The 18601-nt window shown below is 39.0% G+C and overlaps 1 protein-coding gene across 1 annotated transcript; it reads right to left on the reverse strand.

The window, feature by feature from the left end:
* Window positions 1-15629: 15629 nt before the first annotated feature.
* On the reverse strand, window positions 15630-17411 carry LOC113293229 (WRKY transcription factor 22-like). Its single transcript, XM_026541929.1, has 3 exons — window positions 16862-17411; window positions 16245-16358; window positions 15630-16151 (listed from the first exon to the last, which is right to left on the reverse strand). The coding sequence occupies exons 1-3, from the start codon at window positions 17284-17286 to the stop codon at window positions 15716-15718; spliced, it is 975 nt and encodes a 324-aa protein (XP_026397714.1). The 5' UTR covers window positions 17287-17411; the 3' UTR covers window positions 15630-15715.
* Between the last annotated feature and the right edge of the window lie 1190 nt (window positions 17412-18601).

Below are 18601 nucleotides of genomic sequence, written 5' to 3' on the forward strand. Positions count from 1 at the left end.
GGTTGGCATGCCTTGGCGCGGTTTGGCGTGGCCAAAACTAGGGTTTTGGGCCAAAGGTTATCATGCGTTGTCTGGCGACCTTGGACGGCTAGGATTTGCTTCCGGGATTGAAGGGTGGTCGTTGATCGTTGCACGCCTTCGTTTTGGTAGCCGCATAGGGAAGGTCGGCATGGTATGGCCAAGGCAAATGGCGCGGACGGCTTGGCATGGTGGGGATAAGGTTGAATGGTGCAGACGGATTGGCATAGCGGGGCCAAGGCTGAATGGTGCGGACGGCTTGGCATGGCGGGGCTAAAGCTGAATGGTGCGGATGGCTTGGCATAGCAGGGCCAAGGCTGAATGGTGCGGACGGCTTGGCATGGAGGGGCCAAAGCTGAATGGTGCGGACGGCTTGGCATAGCGGGGCCAAGGCTGAATGGTGCGGACGGCTTGGCATAGCGGGGCCAAGGAAAAATGGTGCGGACGGCTTGGCATGGCGGTGCCAAGGATGAATGGTGCGGACGGCTTGGCATAGCGGGGCCAAGGCTGAATGGTGCAGACGGCTTGGAATAGCGGGTCCAAGGAAGAATGGTGCGGATGGCTTGGCATAGTGGGTCCAAGGCTGAATGGTGCGGACGGCTTGGCATGGTGGGGCCAAGGGTTTGGCATGCCATTGGCGCGGGGTGCAGCTAGCATGGCTAGGGCCAAGGCAAGGTGCGGTTGGCTTGGCATGGTGGGGCCAAGGGTTTGGCATGCCATTGGCGTATGGTGCGGCTAGCATGGCTAGGCATGCCTTGGCGCGGTAAACGTGGATGGCGCGGTTTTCCATTGGCACAGTGGTGCGGCTGGCATGGTTGGCATGCCTTGGCGCGGAGATGTGGCTGGCATGGCTTACCATTGGCACAGTGGTGCGGCTGGCCTGGTTGGCATGCCTTGGCGCAGAGATGTGGCTGGCATGGTTTGCCATTGGCACGGTGGTGCGGCTGGCATGGTTAGCATGCCTTGGCGCGGAGACGTGAGAATTAGGGTTTGGCATGGATGATTGATAGACGCATTTATGTGTCTAATTTGTCCGATTGTATATATTGTTAGTGCGGATTTTTTTACTTATTTGATTATTTTATGTCTTTGTAGGTGTTTTTGGAGAAATAAGCTTTTGCGGCGAAATTGGCTCAAAATGTGGCATTTGAACCTCCGTAGATAACGTACCAGAAGCACCCCAGAAGTATGCCAGAGACACCCCAGAAATACCCTGGAGGAACCCCGAAAAAGTGTTGAAAACATCCCAGAAAGATTACTAAGGGCACCCAAGGGACAAGTGTTATGCGGACCCCAGCACCCTGGATAAGGGGTAACCTAATTACTAGGGGGAGGTCACCTTCACCTTTTGAATTTTGAAATTGGAGGGAAAAGAGAAACATCTCTGGCAGATTTGTTGTGCGTGATTTGGAGGAGTTCGAGGTCGACTAAACCTCTGATTTTCATAGGATAAACTCCTTATGGGTCTAGGAATCTAATATGGGTGTTGGAAACGATTAACTTGGGCTCAATCGACGGGTTTTTACCTCAACAGAAAAATATGGAAAGTCACGTGTGTGACTTGTTTTAGGAAATTCTAGAGATACGAAAGAGCTATAAACCTTCCCAAAGATTCATATATATCTAAGGAAGAGTTTAGAATCAAAAGGAAAGCTCAGAAACGCGTAGAAACTCTAAAACACGAAATTGCCGCAACTTTGCCGTGAAGAGAAAGGAAGAGATTTTGGAAGATTATGGAGAGATTTAATCAGTCTTTTTGATATAAATAGATTGTTTGGGTCATATAGAAGAGGTGTCGAAAGTTTGGGAACCTTAGGAGAGCCATAGAAGAAGAAATCAGAGTTTGATCAAAATATTTTTCTGCTGCTGCTGCTGTTGAAGAACACGAAGAACAGACCCTCACTGACAGTCGTTCTTCAACAGCGACTACGAACATCGACTGACGGTCTTAAAACAACAACGTAGCAGCACTTTTAATTTATCGTTCTTCTGTGACCCTTTCTGGCAGTCTTAAACTCACTGCTTTAGCATTATTTCATCTTTTAATCAACTTTTGGGCTATAAACATGTATTTTGAGCAATTGATTAATATGAGGAGCTAAACCCAAACACTGGGATGACGGAGGAAGCCCTATTTCACGCATGTGGTAATTCTAGTAATTCTTTTATGACTATTTGCATTGATTTTTAATCGATTTATGATTTTTATTGAATGGGTGTGATTTCGTTTGATGGTGTATGCTTGGTCTATGTATTTTTGATACATCATGCTTTTGATTTACAATCATTGCTTTTCAAAAATCTACTTTTTGGCAAAGAATAAGAGTCCATATTTTTAATATTTGATCTATAATTGATTGGAATTATTATTTGAATCACATGAATGGAATTTGGTGGAATCCTGAGTCTCAGTCTCTCTCGACATTGTGACAAACCTTTTGTAATATATTTTCTATTTTTTTTTAAGCTAGAACCCAATCTTATCAAGTCCGAGTTGAACGAACTTTACTACCACTTTCAAAACTACATCAATTTTTGGCGCGCCGACGCGGATTTGTATTAGGTTTTAGGTTTTAGATTTATTTTATTCTTTTAGAATTTTGTTCTCTTTTACGCCTTTGGTATTTTTTGATTCTTTTCAGATTTCGAGCGAAGCTACAAGGAAAAAAAGTGCTATAAAAGGAAAGCATCGCCAAAGAAGGAAAGAAAAGAGGAATCCGAAAGGAGTGAAGAAGAAGATTTTGTATATAGTTATTTTGGTTTATTTTTAGAAACTGTAAATAGGGTTTTATTTTTTGTAATTTTTCTTTTTATTTTTGGACACTTTTTGGACTTTATTTTTGGACTGGGACATTATTATTTTTAAACCCTACGGAAGGGTTGGTTTAAATAAAAACTGTGTGCAGAGAAGGACGGTGATTACGATATCGCCTCGGCCCCTCGGGTTCGTACATGACATAGGAGTCGTGGCCCGAGTCGACTTCAGCGGTTCTTCGCCCGTCTGGTACGGGAGGTAAGTTTTTCGAAACACCCGAATCCCCTGTCAGCGGGTTTACTGTATTCCTTCGTTTGCATATATGCTGAGGACTTGAAAACGGCTGCTTTAATTTCCTAGTAAAAAACTGGCCATACAAGATAAGGGTTCGGATTTCATCACCGTTCTCTTCTTGCCCGCCTTAGGAAAACGAAACCAAACGCGAACCTAAGCCTAAAATTTTGACTAGAACGAGACCGATAGGGTAACGAGCTTAATAGGAAAGTCGTTCGAAAAATATTGGTTACTCTTTTGAGCATACTTTGAAGTTCATGATGGTTTTTGTGAGTTGAATGCGTGACTGCGCCGCCTTGTAACCGGTGAGGCCTTGGGTATCAAAGCTCCACTGAGCTTCCCTCGCCTCGATTCAACTTACTTTGACTCAGATTGATTCCAGAGGGGTTTGCTCAGATCATAACGAGTTCCTTTTCGAAAGAATAGAAGTTGGTCTAGAAACAATCTAAGTGGAACCATCATGCTTTTTGTTTTCTAGAAAATTAGGTTTGATTTGGTTGAGTCAGCCTTGTTTTGTGATTGCATAGAATCCCAAATATCCCGATAGTGCCAGAAATGGCAACTTTAAAAGCTTTGTTGAACCCTACTAGGACTACTCGTCCCTCCTGTATCAGGTTAGCTCAAACTGAAGCAAATTATGAACTTAGGCCTGGGACCCTACAGATGCTCCCAATCTTTTTAGGGAAAGAAAATGAAAACCCATACTTCCATGTTAGGGACTTTGAGGAAATTTGTAGTACCCTAAAAATTAGAAACCTTGATGATGATGCTTTGAAACTCAGGTTATTCCCCTTTTCCTTAAAAGATAAAGCCAAGTCGTGGCTGTATAGTTTGGCTTCCGAATCAATCAAAACATATGAACAACTTACATCTGCCTTTTTGAACAAGTTTTTCCCTAGGCACAAAACATCGTCTATTAGGACGCAAATCTGCACATTTTCTCAACAGGAGGGAGAGTCTTTGTATAGGTATTTGGAAAGGTTCAATGACTTATTAGCCCAATGTCCTCATCATGGTTTAAAAAAGTTTAGGCTAGTTCAAATCCTTTATGAGGGTTTAGATCATTCGACAACAACCATGGTTGAGTCTCTATGCACTGGTGGTTTTGAAAACCAAACTGTTGATGCGGCGATGGAATTTTTGAATGAAATCGCTGAAAAGACCCAGCAATGGGAATATAGTAGGGAACCCAAGAAAACAATTATTATAGGTAGAGGAAACGTTAATAGGGTAGAAGGAGGCTATGCATCAGATGCCAAAATTGCTGCTATAGCAAAAAGGTTAGAAGCCTTAGAATTGGGTTATACTAGTGGTAGAATAGAGCCTTTTTGGGAAGGCCATAATAATGAAGATCAAGCCAATGCTCTCTATAATATCACTAGGTTTGATAACCGTCAGAAGTTTGACCCATATTCAGAAACCTATAGTCCTGGTTGGAGAAACCATCCGAACCTTTCATGGTCTAAGGGCCAGAGTCTAGGCCAGTTTAATAATTCTAATGCTCCCCCAGATTTTGGTTACACTTAGAATTCATCAGGCCCAGAAAATAAAACGACTAGCTTAGAGGAATCTATTAAGATGTTAGCAAAAACTCAAGATATGTTAGCACAGAGCCAAATTAGTTTTCAGCAGGAAACCAAGCAGAAATTTCAAACTAATGCTCAGAGCCTTGCTAAGCTAGAACTTCAAGTCGGCCAAATAGCTAAGACCCTAAGTGAGAGAGATAACAGAAGGCTCCATAGTCAGACTACCCCCAACCCTAGAGGAGTTCATGAAGTAGGTGCAAAACCATTTAATCAAGTGAATTCTGTCACAACCCTTAGGAGTGGTAAAACGGTAGACAATAGGGTAGCCAAGCCTAATAGTGGACATACTGTAGATCCACCTTCTAGTTCCCAAGATGATCCCCAGAAGGAGCTACTAACTGAAGAAACCGATAAAATTTCTAGTGATGCCAATTTGGTTCCCGACAGGGCTCATTTTGTACCCAAATCCCCATATCCACAGTTGTTAGCTCCAACAAAGAGAGAGTCGACTTTCAACGAAATACTAGAGATATTTAAGAAGGTAAACATTAAAATCCCTTTATTAGAAGCAATTAGGCAAATGCCTGCTTATGCCAAGTTTCTTAAGGACCTTTGTACACGAAAGCGTAAGCTTAATGTCCATAAGAAAGCCTTTTTAGCTGGTCAGGTAAGTTCAACCCTTCTGAACCAAACATCACCTAAGTATAAAGACCCTGGATGCCCCACCATATCTTGTGTGATCGGTAATTATTCAGTAGATAAGGCACTGCTTGACTTAGGATCTAGTGTGAACTTACTCCCTTATCATGTATACGACCAGCTAGGTCTTGATAAGTTGAAACCGACTAAAATGACATTGCAATTAGCTGATAGGTCTGTCAAAATACCTCGTGGTGTCATAGAGGATGTTCTGATTGAGGTTGATAAATTTATTTATCCAGTGGATTTCGTTGTCCTAGATACTCAGCCTGTTCAGGATCCTAGTGCTCAAATACCGGTGATTTTAGGTCGCCCATTTTTAGCCACAGCTAACGCTGTCATCAACTGTAGGACCGGACTTATGAACATATCCTTTGGTAATATGACCACTGAACTAAATGTCTTTAATGTTAATAGACAACCTTCCGATGATTTAGAACAAGTGAATATGATTAGCACATTAGTTCAGGATCTAACTCAGGATAATTGGGACGACACTTTATTTGGTGATTCCTTAGATGAACTTGATGAGGAAATTCTCTTAAGTCAGTTAGGTGACCAAAATTTTGAACTAGAAGAATCTCTTGAGTACTTTAAAGACTCTACGGACCCTGAGATTCAAGCCATAGTGCTAGGCCTTACGGAGAGTAGTGTTGACCCTAAGTTTGGGGGTAATGAACTAGAAGAAGCTCTTGAGTATTTTAAAGACTCTTAGGATCCAGAAATTCAAGCAATAGTTAGAGGTTTTTCCGAGAATACTGACTACCCTAAGTTTGGGGGTAGTAATGGTCAATTATCCCCATTAGAAGTCCCTAACTTGGGATTCGAGCCTAGTGTACCTGAGGTATTACTTGAGTCACTTCCGACTCTGGAACCGGATCCTCCTAATATTGTCCAGGAGGAAATTCTAAAGACTTGTTGTTCGAATGAGTCAATTTGTCAAGACACTCATATGAATCCCAAATGGGCACAACAAAAAAACCCAGTTGTCTTGCAGGAAACCTTGGATGAGGATGTGTTATGTATGTTCATTTTTCTGATTTGGTGCAGTTGTCTGATAATTGTGGCAATTTTATTTGCTTTTGTTGACCCACAGTTGTTTATACTATTGATATATGATTTGAAAGGTAATTAGCCATTTTGTGGTATTTGACGTCTCGTTGAAGACTTTAAATTTAGCACTTTTTGGGAGGTAACCCAATCTCATGCAACATCGTAATATCTTTCCTTATCTCTCTTGCTTCAAATGGTAACAATTTCTCCTTGTTCATGCTTTTAATTTTATCTTTAGAACATTGAGGACAATGTTAGATTTAAGTTTGGGGGTATGGGAGAAACTTTTTAGTTGCAGTATAAATAAATAAACTCCAGAACCTAGAAATTTATGCCTATTGAGGATTGCACTAACTAATCTAAGTGGATGGAAGCATTTTGATCGTAGGAGTTGAGGAACCAATCTGATTAGATGGAAACATCTAGAAGAGTCTATTCATAAAAGCACATAGCTCAGGTGTTAGAAATAACATGGTAGTTTCACCATATCTCGTTGAGTCCTTTTCACTTCTATTTTTATTTTGTTTTGTTTTTAAACTATGTTTCTCTAAGTGATTAGGTGGGGCCCATGATTCAAGTTGTTACCAATGCTAGGGTGAATTAGAGCGATTGAGATACCATGAAAAAAAAAAGTTGGGAAAAAAAAAAGTTGAAAAAGTTGAAAAAAAAAAAAAATTGAGACCAGACCATTTGACTAAAAGGAATAAATTCAATAAAGTCGACCACTGGTACCCTTGTATATGCCAGTTGTGTTGACCTAGAGTTAGGTTATCGACCACTGGTTCCCTTGTATATGCCAGTGTGTTGATATTAGTCAGACTAGTATCCCAATCCATTAGGATAGGTTCATTTTGGCGGAGGCCTTCAGACAGATATGGCAAACGCCGTTCACTTAGTAAACATCAAAACCATCTATGTTTTCTCTATATCCATCTTCTTGATCTATCCATGTGATTAATTTGACTCCGAATATGATGTCCATAGTGCAACTATCTGAGTAGAGCTCTGTCACTTATATATGAATTTTAGTATGCTTGAGTGCAAACTCGTGTACATCAATTGGAATTTCGCATCAGGGTACTTCCTCTTGTAGTCAATAAGTATGCCAACCAAGGATATTCTTTAGTGCCTTCCAAGGTTCGTTGTAGATTTCTAGGGTCTGGAGTATTAAGGTTTTGTGGGTATATCTCTAATAAGCCCTCCCGAGACTATAACTCGGCCACTAGGGACACCTAGGGGTTTAAAGGCTTATTGCATAGCTAAATGCAATCGACGATGCCTGCGACAGTGAGTTAGGATTTTATTTTGTAGTTTTGATTTGCTCGGGACTAGCAAATAATAAGTTTGGGGGTATTTGATAGACGCATTTATGTGTCTAATTTGTCCCAATTGTATATATTGTTAGTGCTCGATTTTTTTACTTATTTGGTTATTTTATGTCTTTGTAGGTGTTTTTGGAGAAATAAGCTTTTGCGGCGAAATTGGCTCAAAATGTGGCATTTGAACCTCCGTAGATAACGTACCAGAAGCACCCCAGAAGTATGCCAGAGACACCCCAGAAATACCCCGGAGGAACCCCGAAAAAGAGTTGAAAACATCCCAGAAAAATTACTAAAGGCACCCAAGGGACAAGTGTTATGCGGACCCCAGCACCCTGGATAAGGGGTAACCTAATTACTAGGGGGAGGTCACCTTCACCTTTTGAATTTTGAAATTGGCGGGAAAAGAGAAACATCTCTGGCAGATTTGTTGTGCGTGATTTGGAGGAGTTTGAGGTCGACTAAACCTCTGATTTTCATAGGATAGACTCCTTATGGGTCTAGGAATCTAATATGGGTGTTGGAAACGATTAACTTGGGCTCAATCGACGGGTTTTTACCTCAACATCAAAATATGGAAAGTCACGTGTGTGACTTGTTTTAGGAAATTCTAGAGAGACTAAAGAGCTATAAACCTTCCCAAAGATTCATATATATCTAAGGAAGAGTTTAGAATCAAAAGGAAAGCTCAGAAATGCGTAGACACTCTAAAACACGAAATTGCCGCAACTTTGCCGTGAAGAGAAAGGAAGAGATTTTGGAGAGATTTAATTGTTCTTTTTGATATAAATAGATTATTTGGGTCATATAGAAGAGGTGTCGAAAGTTTGGGAACCTTAGGAGAGCCATAGAAGAAGAAATCAGAGTTTGATCAAAATATTTTTCTGCTGCTGCTGCTGCTGAAGAACACGAAGAACAGACCCTCACTGACAGTCGTTCTTCAACAATGACTACGACCAGCGGCTGACGGTCTTAAAACAACAGCGTAGCAGCACTTTTAATTTATCGTTCTTCTGTGACCCTTTCTGGCAGTCTTAAACTCACTGCTTTAGCACTATTTCATCTTTTAATCAACTTTTGGGCTATAAACATGTATTTTGAGCAATTGATTAATATGAGGAGCTAAACCCAAACACTGGGATGACGGAGGAAGCCCTATTTCACGCATGTGGTAATTCTAACAATTCTTTTATGACTATTTGCATTGATTTTTAATCGATTTATGATTTTTATTGAATGAATGTGATTTCGTTCGATGGTGTATGCTTGGTCTATGTATTTTTGATACATCATGCTTTTGATTTACAATCATTGCTTTTCAAATATCTACTTTTTGGCAAAGAATAAGAGTCCATATTTTTAATATTTGATCTATAATTGATTGGAATTATTATTTGAATCACATGAATGGAATTTGGTGGAATCCTGAGTCTCAGTCTCTCTCGACATTGTGACAAACCTTTTGTATATATATTTTCTATTTTTATTTTAAGTCTAGAACCCAATCTTATCAAGTCCGAGTTGAATGAACTTTACTACCACTTTCAAAACTACATCAATGATGTCAGTCAATGTTAAGGATTCTGCCATGGAACATGACAAAAAAAAAGGTACACTGGTAATTCTTATGTAGGAATGCTGATCGATTCAATAAATGTCCTAATGGTGACGTCATGTCAGATGTGCGGTTTTACGATTTTAACCCTAAGCTAAAAACCACCATCAACGACTGAGTTCCATTCTTTTTTGTTTTTTGATAGTTTGAGGCTTTGACTTAATTAGACAAGGTATGAGTTATTTTCTTTTAATGAATTCTTGCTTAAATGTCAGAACCGAACCCTATTAGAAGTTGCATTTTGGCCATTAGAGGTTATATTAAGATGACCCATTGTGTTTTTTTTTATAATGCTGTGGTGTTGTTTGTTTTTCGTCGATTTTGTCTCGCAAAAGCACATACAAGGACAAAAGCACATACAAGGTCATTGTGTTCCTGTCCACTGAGTTAGCTTAGTGATCAGATACATACACTTTTTTAAGAATCATGCTTTAACCGTATTGGCTTATCAAGCATAATGTTTTGTTTTCTCTCCTCGGAGATTAAAGTTTGTGCCCATATGAAAGAAATGCATATTTTTGTTGTTAGACAAGATTACTTGACTCATTACTTTTGTTTGATGTACAATACATATTCTGAAAGATTTTTGAAGTTCATTTTCATAACATATATGACGCATAAAATTTTGGTATTTCATAACATATGTGACATAAGGAATTTGGTATTATACATATTAATTAGTTGCAAGGTCTTAATATAGATATGTTTTAAGGAGCTATATCGTTGCCAAGTAGTTCGTCAGCATATATTACCAAACTTCTCCCTTGAATATGTTTGGGAGTTACGGACTACATAATTTTGCTATGGGCAGAGGTGGATTGGAAATTGTTCCTAGATCCCTTTTGCATATTGATGTAAAATTTGTCTGCATCAAATGGAAATTGTTCTTTGGCATCTATGTACAATGTTTTCCGGTGTATGTCAGGAGGGCCTGGAGGATCAAAGCTGCATATTGGAGGTATTATAGTATTCTTGAGTGAGAGATTGGAGTGTAAGTCCCCTTCAAATGATGTTTTTCTATTCGGTTAACTCAATTTTTACTATTGCTTGTAGGTCTTTCTTATAATACCGATGACCGGCAACTTAAGGAAAAAGTCGGCATCTTTGGTGAAGTTACTGACTGTTAGTGACTGTTGTTTGTTCCTTTTACATCCTGTATATTGGCTGGCTGCAGTGGTTTTGCTCATTCTTGTTTTTAAGAGCACTGTGGTTTTTTTAGGATATTAGTTTGCCTGCTCTTTTGGCACAAGAAAATAATCAAGTGAAATTGAATTTTGTATTACATTGTGAGATCTTGAGATTTAGATGTATAAGATTCCCCAAGACAATGAAAATTTCACTCGTGTTTTCTTACATAAAATGTTCAATACTTATTGGATCATTTAATGTGCAGCTAGAGTTATCAGGGACAGATAAACTAGGAGATCAAGGGGCTTTGGACTTGTCAGCAAAACTTCCAAGGAAAATGCTAGTTTAGCTCCATCTTCTATGGAGGGTCAGGTGTAAAATTGAATGGAATTAATATATCCGCAGTGATTCAATTAGCTGTGGTTCATCTACGATGATATTAAAAGAACATTGTTGTTTGTTCAGGGTCTTGGTGGGGTGTCTATCTGTGAAAGCTATGCCAATGAGAGACCCCCGTACTGGTGGGAAATTTGAGGGGTCTTAATGATTTCTCGCAGTTCGCAACTTGGAACATTTCCTATTATGTACAACTTACCATTCAGCTTCTACTGAACATATTATACTGGTGAATGAACGTCATATATTGTATAACAGATGTATATGTATGTATTTGTTTTTAGTTCAAGGTTGTAAATGAACCGAGTAAAGTAAATGATGCAAAATTAGCCCAACCTATACAAGAGTATTTTATGTTTAAAAAAGATCAGTCAGGTGAGTCAGGCCTGACTCACAAAACAAACCTATTTTCTGAGTCAGACCTTAGTGAATCAGATCCAGATGAGTCAGGTGATTTCCGTCAGATCCAGATGACTCAGATCCAGACGACTCAGATGAGTCAGCTGCAAACAAACAAGATGTAGGTCCTTGTGCTCGAAGTTGCTGGTTCCACCTCATGTGCCGCCCTTCTCAGAATCCTAAGCAGGTGCGTTACGCCCTATTCCATGGTCCGGCGTGACACAGATATCATCCTCGCGTGAGATATGAAGAAAACGCTGACCCTTTATACGATATGCATACACGTTGGGGATCTTTGAAAAGTTAGTGGGCTAGTGAACAGCCAGGAGTAATACGTGCTCATAGCTAACAAAGATCTCTCAAGATTTTGTCCCATGACTGCTTATAGCTAACAAAGATCTCCCACGATTATGTCCCATGACAGCTTAGAAGAACAAAGATCTTCTTTACGCTGTCATATTCACAGCAATATCAACAATATATGGTTAGTGTGGCCATTTCACTTTTGCAAGCAGGTAGTAATTTTGAGTTGATAGTTGGAACAGATATCACTATGGTTATGAAATTACCAAATGGTACGTACTATGGACCTAGTCAAATGGGTTTTACCATATGATATCAACAAGCGATCTTGTAATAAAGTTCTACTTGCAAGTTGCAATAGAATCACCAACGTCTTATGCCTCTCGACTCATATGCACTACATTTTTTCCGAGTTTAATTTCCATTTAAAAAAGCAATAAGAGATCACATGTAATTTTGACGACTAAAATTATACTGTCATACTCCGTATCCCATAAAAAGAGTGCACGGAACAGTTCTACATTGACATTTGAAGGGATTTATTTGATAAAGGATGGGGAAATGCATTTTATGTCAACTTACACGAGTATACACTGTACAGATGTGTGTTGCATTTGGACATATAACTTTAAAAATGAGTTAAGAGCAGATTTACCGATCATAAACAAATAGTAGACTTTTGTCTTGGAAGTTTCCAAGAAACAGCTCTTATGCGGCCATTTGCACCGTATAAAATAATTTAAAGCCTTAGAGGTTACAAAAACAAATCCACATCAGTATGACAGGCAGGGCACGAGTGTCCGGCAACCACCGCACATCTGAAAATGATACGGATGTCGACTAGGTTCTTTATATATAAGAGATTGCGTAGCAGAACTATTCATAGGCATCATGTATATGACTATTGCTGGAACATTTAATTTAAATATTATCACCAAAATGATCCATTTTTATCTACATAAAATAGTTCCAAACCTGTGCTTTGCTACATCATCTCTGTTTAGTGTGATATCACTGGGTACGTGCAACTATGATACTTTTATGAAAATACTTGAAACATAGCCTGATCTACAGTAAATTTATATGTGGTGTGCGGCATTTTTTTAGCGTAGCTTAATTGGGGGCCATAACTTCTAATTGGGGCCATGCACTACGGGACAAAAAGGTCACCCAATCTTAATTTGGGTCACCCCTTAAAAAAATATTTTCTAAATGGCAAAACTGCCCTCATATGATTAGTATTAGGAATTAATTAGTTTGATTAGTGTGATAAATGTATTTAGATTAAAATCTGATTTTAGGAAAAACATTTGTGGAAAATGTGTTTTATGTGTTTTATGTGTTGAGAAGAAGAGGAGAAGTTTTGAGAGGAAAACCTAGGGTTTTTACAAATGAGTGATTCAAGTGGAGGGAATGAGATTGGTGAAGCTTCAAATAACAACAATGATTGTGTTGATGGTAAGATTGTCTCAACTAATGGTATGGGTTGGATGTTTGATGAGGAGATGTCGATAGAGGAAGGCATGAACAATGGTTGGAATGAAGATCCCATTACTCAAGATGAAGGAACCGACACTCAAAATGAGGAACCCCAAGGCCAAAACAATCAGGTAAACTTCCTATACTCTTCAAATTGTCTGAATGGTGCTCCAAGTGGTCGATTGATGGCCACCATTGAAACATCCAGTGTTAGGGTCGTTATAGTCGGGTGTGGGATAAACTAACGACTCTCTGTAGTCGTCAGCCTTTTTGAGATTATTTTGACGACTTTCACCTGCAACTTTTACATCTTATGAAAAATCGTTAGCGTTGTTTGATGAACATTGACGACTCTTTCAGATAGGTCACGCAGAGTCCTTAGTCTTTTTTCGCCTCTATCCAGAAATATTATAAACACTGACGACTCTATCCAGAAATATTCTTTCCATCTCCTGGATGTTTTGGGAAAAATGATCGTTAGATCTCTATTTGAGGATATTAACGACTCTGTGTGTTGAAGTGGTAAATACAATTAGGGTCGTCAAAGTACTATAAAACGAAGATGACGACCCTTGGTATGAGGAAGGGAAATGTTGTCTGCATTGGAGTACTACATGGTTCTAACGAGCATACTTGAAAACATAGTATTTTCAACAAACACAGGAGTTACCAAACATAAAATCGAAACAAAGACTCCAAACCAAACACATAAGTTGTTTCAACACACACACTTAAGTTCAATTCATAAAGTAAAATTAACATAAGTTGAAGTCGACCATCTCGACCTCGACCACCACCTTACTGCCTCTTGGTTCGGTGATAGAAAATGATACCTCACTCGGCCTTCTTCCGCGCAATGGACCGGCAAGTAAGTATTTATCGTTGCGGGGAGGTTTTGAAGGAGGAGTTATCGTGATTTCAACCTTGTCTTTCGTTTTCTTGTCACTACATTCCAAACACGAATTTTTTTTTATAAGACATCAAATTTATCTCTATCAGTTAAACAGTCGTCAATGATATGCTTTAACAAACTAACGACTCTTCATTACAAAATAACGACTGTAATTTATAAGGTAACGACTCTTTGCAAAAATTGGAAAGTGAGGATGATTTTGGTCCTTAAAGGGTCGTTAAAGATTAAACTTGGGTCGTCAAACAAGTAACTGCCGACTCTATAAAAGAGATGACGACTCTAGGGATTATAGATTACTGACGACTCTAGTTTAGGGATTATATACTACCGACGACTCTATCATTTTCTCCAACAGAAGGCAACTCAAGTTCAACCCTGAGTCGTTACGCACTAATTTGGGATCGTCAAACTACAGTCGTCATCTTCAACCTAATATGACGACGACTCTATTCTAGGGCACAAAAGGTCGAAGTAGCAGAACAAGGGTCCTCATATTTACACTAACAAGTTAACGAATGTAAGAGTCGTTAGGGTATTATTTCTTCGATACTAACGACTCTCACTCTGTAACTTCTATTTTTCAGTTACCAATCTCGATTACACAATCAAAAAACAACCAAAACATCGAATAGGAGGTGGGTTTAAGTTCACGTACCCTCTAATTGGAGCCATTCCCTTTATCAAAGAATTTTCCTCGGTGGAGGTGGAGTCGTTAATGGTGGAGGTGGAGAAGAGAAAGGGAGGAGAGGAAGATGAAGATGAAAAGAGAAACTGATTTTCTCTTTGATTTAATTAGGGTATATAGATTAGGGGCCTTAATTAGGGTAGTTAATTAGTGAAACTGATTTTCAATTAGTGAAGGGTAAAATAGTATATTCATATTGGATATTTACACCCCTAAAAATTTTGGGGGCAAATAAAATTCCATGGCCCCCAATTAGAAGTTATGGCTCCCAATTAAACTAGGTTTTCTAGCCGTGTCGTGTTTTGCTTACTGTGTAGTGCCTCGTGTTGTGCCACATATTGTGCTGAGCTAATTCGTGTCGCGGTGTTGTGATGCACCATAAACTATATATCCTCCCACAACACAGCACATCAAAGCTATCATATTGTGTCGTGCACTCGTGCTATACCAAGCTGCATCTGTACCATATTGTGCTCAAATTTTAGTGTGCACTGTCATGCCATAATTATGCCGACACGAGACACTTCACACCCCTAGATGGTGGAATCCCGACCGAGTCATAGTTATATGTCTATACCCTAGTATCAGTACTGGCGTAAAGCAAAAGATAATATGTAAAATGGTTGAGTGTTATCTGTGGTTGAAAAACTAATTCACATCATAATTTCTCAAAATTGAAAAATTCCTATGGAACAATGAAGAGAAAATGTCGGACAGTCGTCTACAAAGAAACAGTGCGAAATACGCAGTCAATAGAAAGTTTCCATACAAATTAGAATTGAAGGCGCGGAATGTGGGCGGGTTTCCCATGTTTTTCATGGTATTAATCTATTAGGAGGGGCTATCAACCTTTATCAAAGCCAAAGGCTTTGTGTGATAGATGTAAATGTATAAGCAATAGTAAGTTCAGATTCTTTTACTTTTATTTTCTATTCTTTATTAAACAATCAATAAAATTTTTTGACATAAACATAGATGGAGTAGCAAGTAGCCGCTGGTATTGTTAAAAAAACTTAGTAGTTAAAACATATTGTTAAAACTAGGACATTGTTTGTTTAGTGGTGGTTTTATCACTCATATTTGTAAATGCAACTACAACCGAAACTGTATGATGGCAAAGAAAACCCTCCCGCTCAAAATCTCATAAAAGAACCAGAAGTGGTGACCATGGTGGGTCCATTGAGAACCTCTAAACCCATGAACAATTCTTCTTGGCTCATCAGATTAGAATTATGATCATACTCTTGTTTTATTTCTTGCTTAACTTGTGGCTGTACTCGAAACTTATTATCTTCCGCTTCAATGGATGGCTCCATTAACGAATGTGTAATTGGTGAAGATACTGCAGAAAGACTGGTTATTGCTGATGTAGATGAAGTAGTCGCACTTGTGTTTGGCTTACTATTATTAGTGTGTCTTGTGCTTCCAGCAAGGGAGTTTCGATGGGTCGGAATTGGATGGTTGTGCTCGGCCTTATAAGTTATGAGGAACATTGATGGCTCTGAATAGCTTCTCTCTACTAGTTTTTTTGCCATGCAGCCTTTGGAGCTACTGCACTTGTAATACCCTCTGTAAATTTACCATATACATGCATTTCAATATCAGTGAATAACTTAAAAGCTGAAAGAAAAAAGAGAAGAAAAAAACTAGTAATCCATGCACCTTGGATATGGGGAGCCTTTGATGGGTTTCTGGCCGTATTTTCTCCAAGCCCACATATCAGAAGAAACACCCTCAGCTGGTACTTTGCAGACGAGTCTCTTTTGCTGAACTTTCCTGTTAACAAATAGAGAATGTATCAAAAAGATATGTTTCTACAGTGAATCAACTAATGACAACCTAGTACCTTTTAGCCAGTGTTCTTCAAGAGACTACTGACTCACTGAATAATGAAGGAGCAGAAACAGATCTAATTACTTGATTACCTTATATAAGGTGCATATCTATGTAATGATTCATCATTCTTGTGATCCCCAACACATGATTATGCGAAGGGCCAACACTAATCACTTCCCACAGTTCCTACCGGGATGAATTCAATTTCATCAAATCACAACAGAGACGTCCTCATTTATTGGTTTTTTGATGTACGCTATGATGCCATATAAATAAGTAAAGAAAAGTAGATGCAGATACTCTTCGAAACACAAGCTAATAAAGAATATCTAATATCTATCGCTAGCAACATTTTCTTTCCATTCTTATCATTATATGTACATGTAACAAGGTAAATTGTAAGTAATCCCACTTCAGAGATAGATAAATTATAAGTAATCAACCTTCTTTTTAATGTTGGCTTCAGAGACTTGGTTGTGGTGGTACTGGTAGTAATAGATGAAGTTGACGAAATAACAGAAGGATGGAGCTGCTGTTTCGGAATCTGCGGCTGCTGTTGAAATTGTTGTAGATGCATTGGTGCTGATGCTCCTAGATAAGGAGTGCTCATATAGAAGCTACCGGGTATAGCTTCATTACTTGGAATATAATTTGAGGAGCTCGAGCAAAATGATGAGGGTTTGTAAATATCCTGACTATTCTCTAGTTCTTTCAGATCTGATAAAGACAGAAATGGGGAGAAAAAATCTAATGGATCTTGTTGGCGATGACTGTCATCTTGGTTGATGGTGGTGGCTGTTGTTGTAGTCATAGGCTCGTTGGCGGGGAAATGACTAACAACTGCTTGCAAATCCCAGGCTTCCTCCATTAATCACAAATACGTAATTTGGATCCTAATGTATAGACACCAAACAGTATTTCTCTTGCAGCAACTAAGAGCGAGAGCCTATAAATGGGGTCGAGTTGACTTTGCTGGGATGCAAAGAGAATAATGTGAAGTTGTGCGCCAAAACTGAGATTGCATATATTGTATTTATATTAGTCCATCGTGGGAGATCATGATGAGATCATGATTGACAGATACAAATTTACTAATCACATTGACTTTGTAATGAAATGTCAATTTACAAAATGTCAATGCCTTGAGAAAGTCCACGCCGGTTGTTTTGCAGATGACGATCCAAATGTTATAGTCGAGCCCCTAGTTAGCAATTTGGGATTCGTCAAACGTACGGAACGGTAAACGTACGAGTATTATACGGTTTTGTAAAATCCAGATTCGGTCCAAAATTCGGTCAACGGGACGTGATTCGTCAGTAATTCGGAACGGCATACGTACGTGTATAATTCGATTTATAAATGTGAATTCGGTTCTGAAAATTCGGTATTTATATATAACAAATAATTTGTATTTATAAGGTCATAGACCAATTTTTATGCATATGTGTGAGTTATTTAAAGAAAAAATAAACTTAATATGATGATATTAATAATATATACAACATTAGTTATCTAAGAGGACGTCGTATAGTGGTTTAGATGCTTGGTTAGTGAGTTTGAGATCTCTCTCACATTCACCTTCAAATCTCTTCAGTCGTTTTTGTTTCATAAAAATTACAACACGTCTAATATTCGGTCGTGTATGCTCGGGAGGCAGTAAAGCCCAAAAAGTGGAGTCTTTGAAAAGTAAAAGCTAAAGAATTTATGGCGAATTAAGCGGACGTATCATTCGGGATACGTAAAATTCGTGAACGATTCGCGAATAATCCGGGAATGCCACATAATACGCGACTTGGGTTCGGAGTTGCAAACGTACGCGAATAAAACGTTAAAATTCGTGATACGGAAAAATTCGCGAATGATTCGCGAATCATTCGCGAACTTACTAACTAGGGTCGAGCCACCCATGTTGAGTGTACACCTTTTGTCTTTATTCTAAAGGTTAAAATATGTGTTACGACTCTCCTCATGAGTCACGCCTGGCTTTATATTTCTACATTGTTGACAGGGATGCCAGATTAGCAAGGAGGAGGTCAAAATTCATGTAAAAAAATCTGGCGAGATCGGGGTATACCCAAATGAATTGGGGTATACCTAGTGATACAAAATAGGGTCATTTAGGCCGGTTTTTATGGGTGTGGAAAATTCTCAAATTTGCCATTTTTGCACCTACTATGGAGCTG

Source organism: Papaver somniferum, chromosome 7, assembly GCF_003573695.1.
Source record: "Papaver somniferum cultivar HN1 chromosome 7, ASM357369v1, whole genome shotgun sequence".
Lineage (NCBI taxonomy): Eukaryota > Viridiplantae > Streptophyta > Magnoliopsida > Ranunculales > Papaveraceae > Papaver > Papaver somniferum.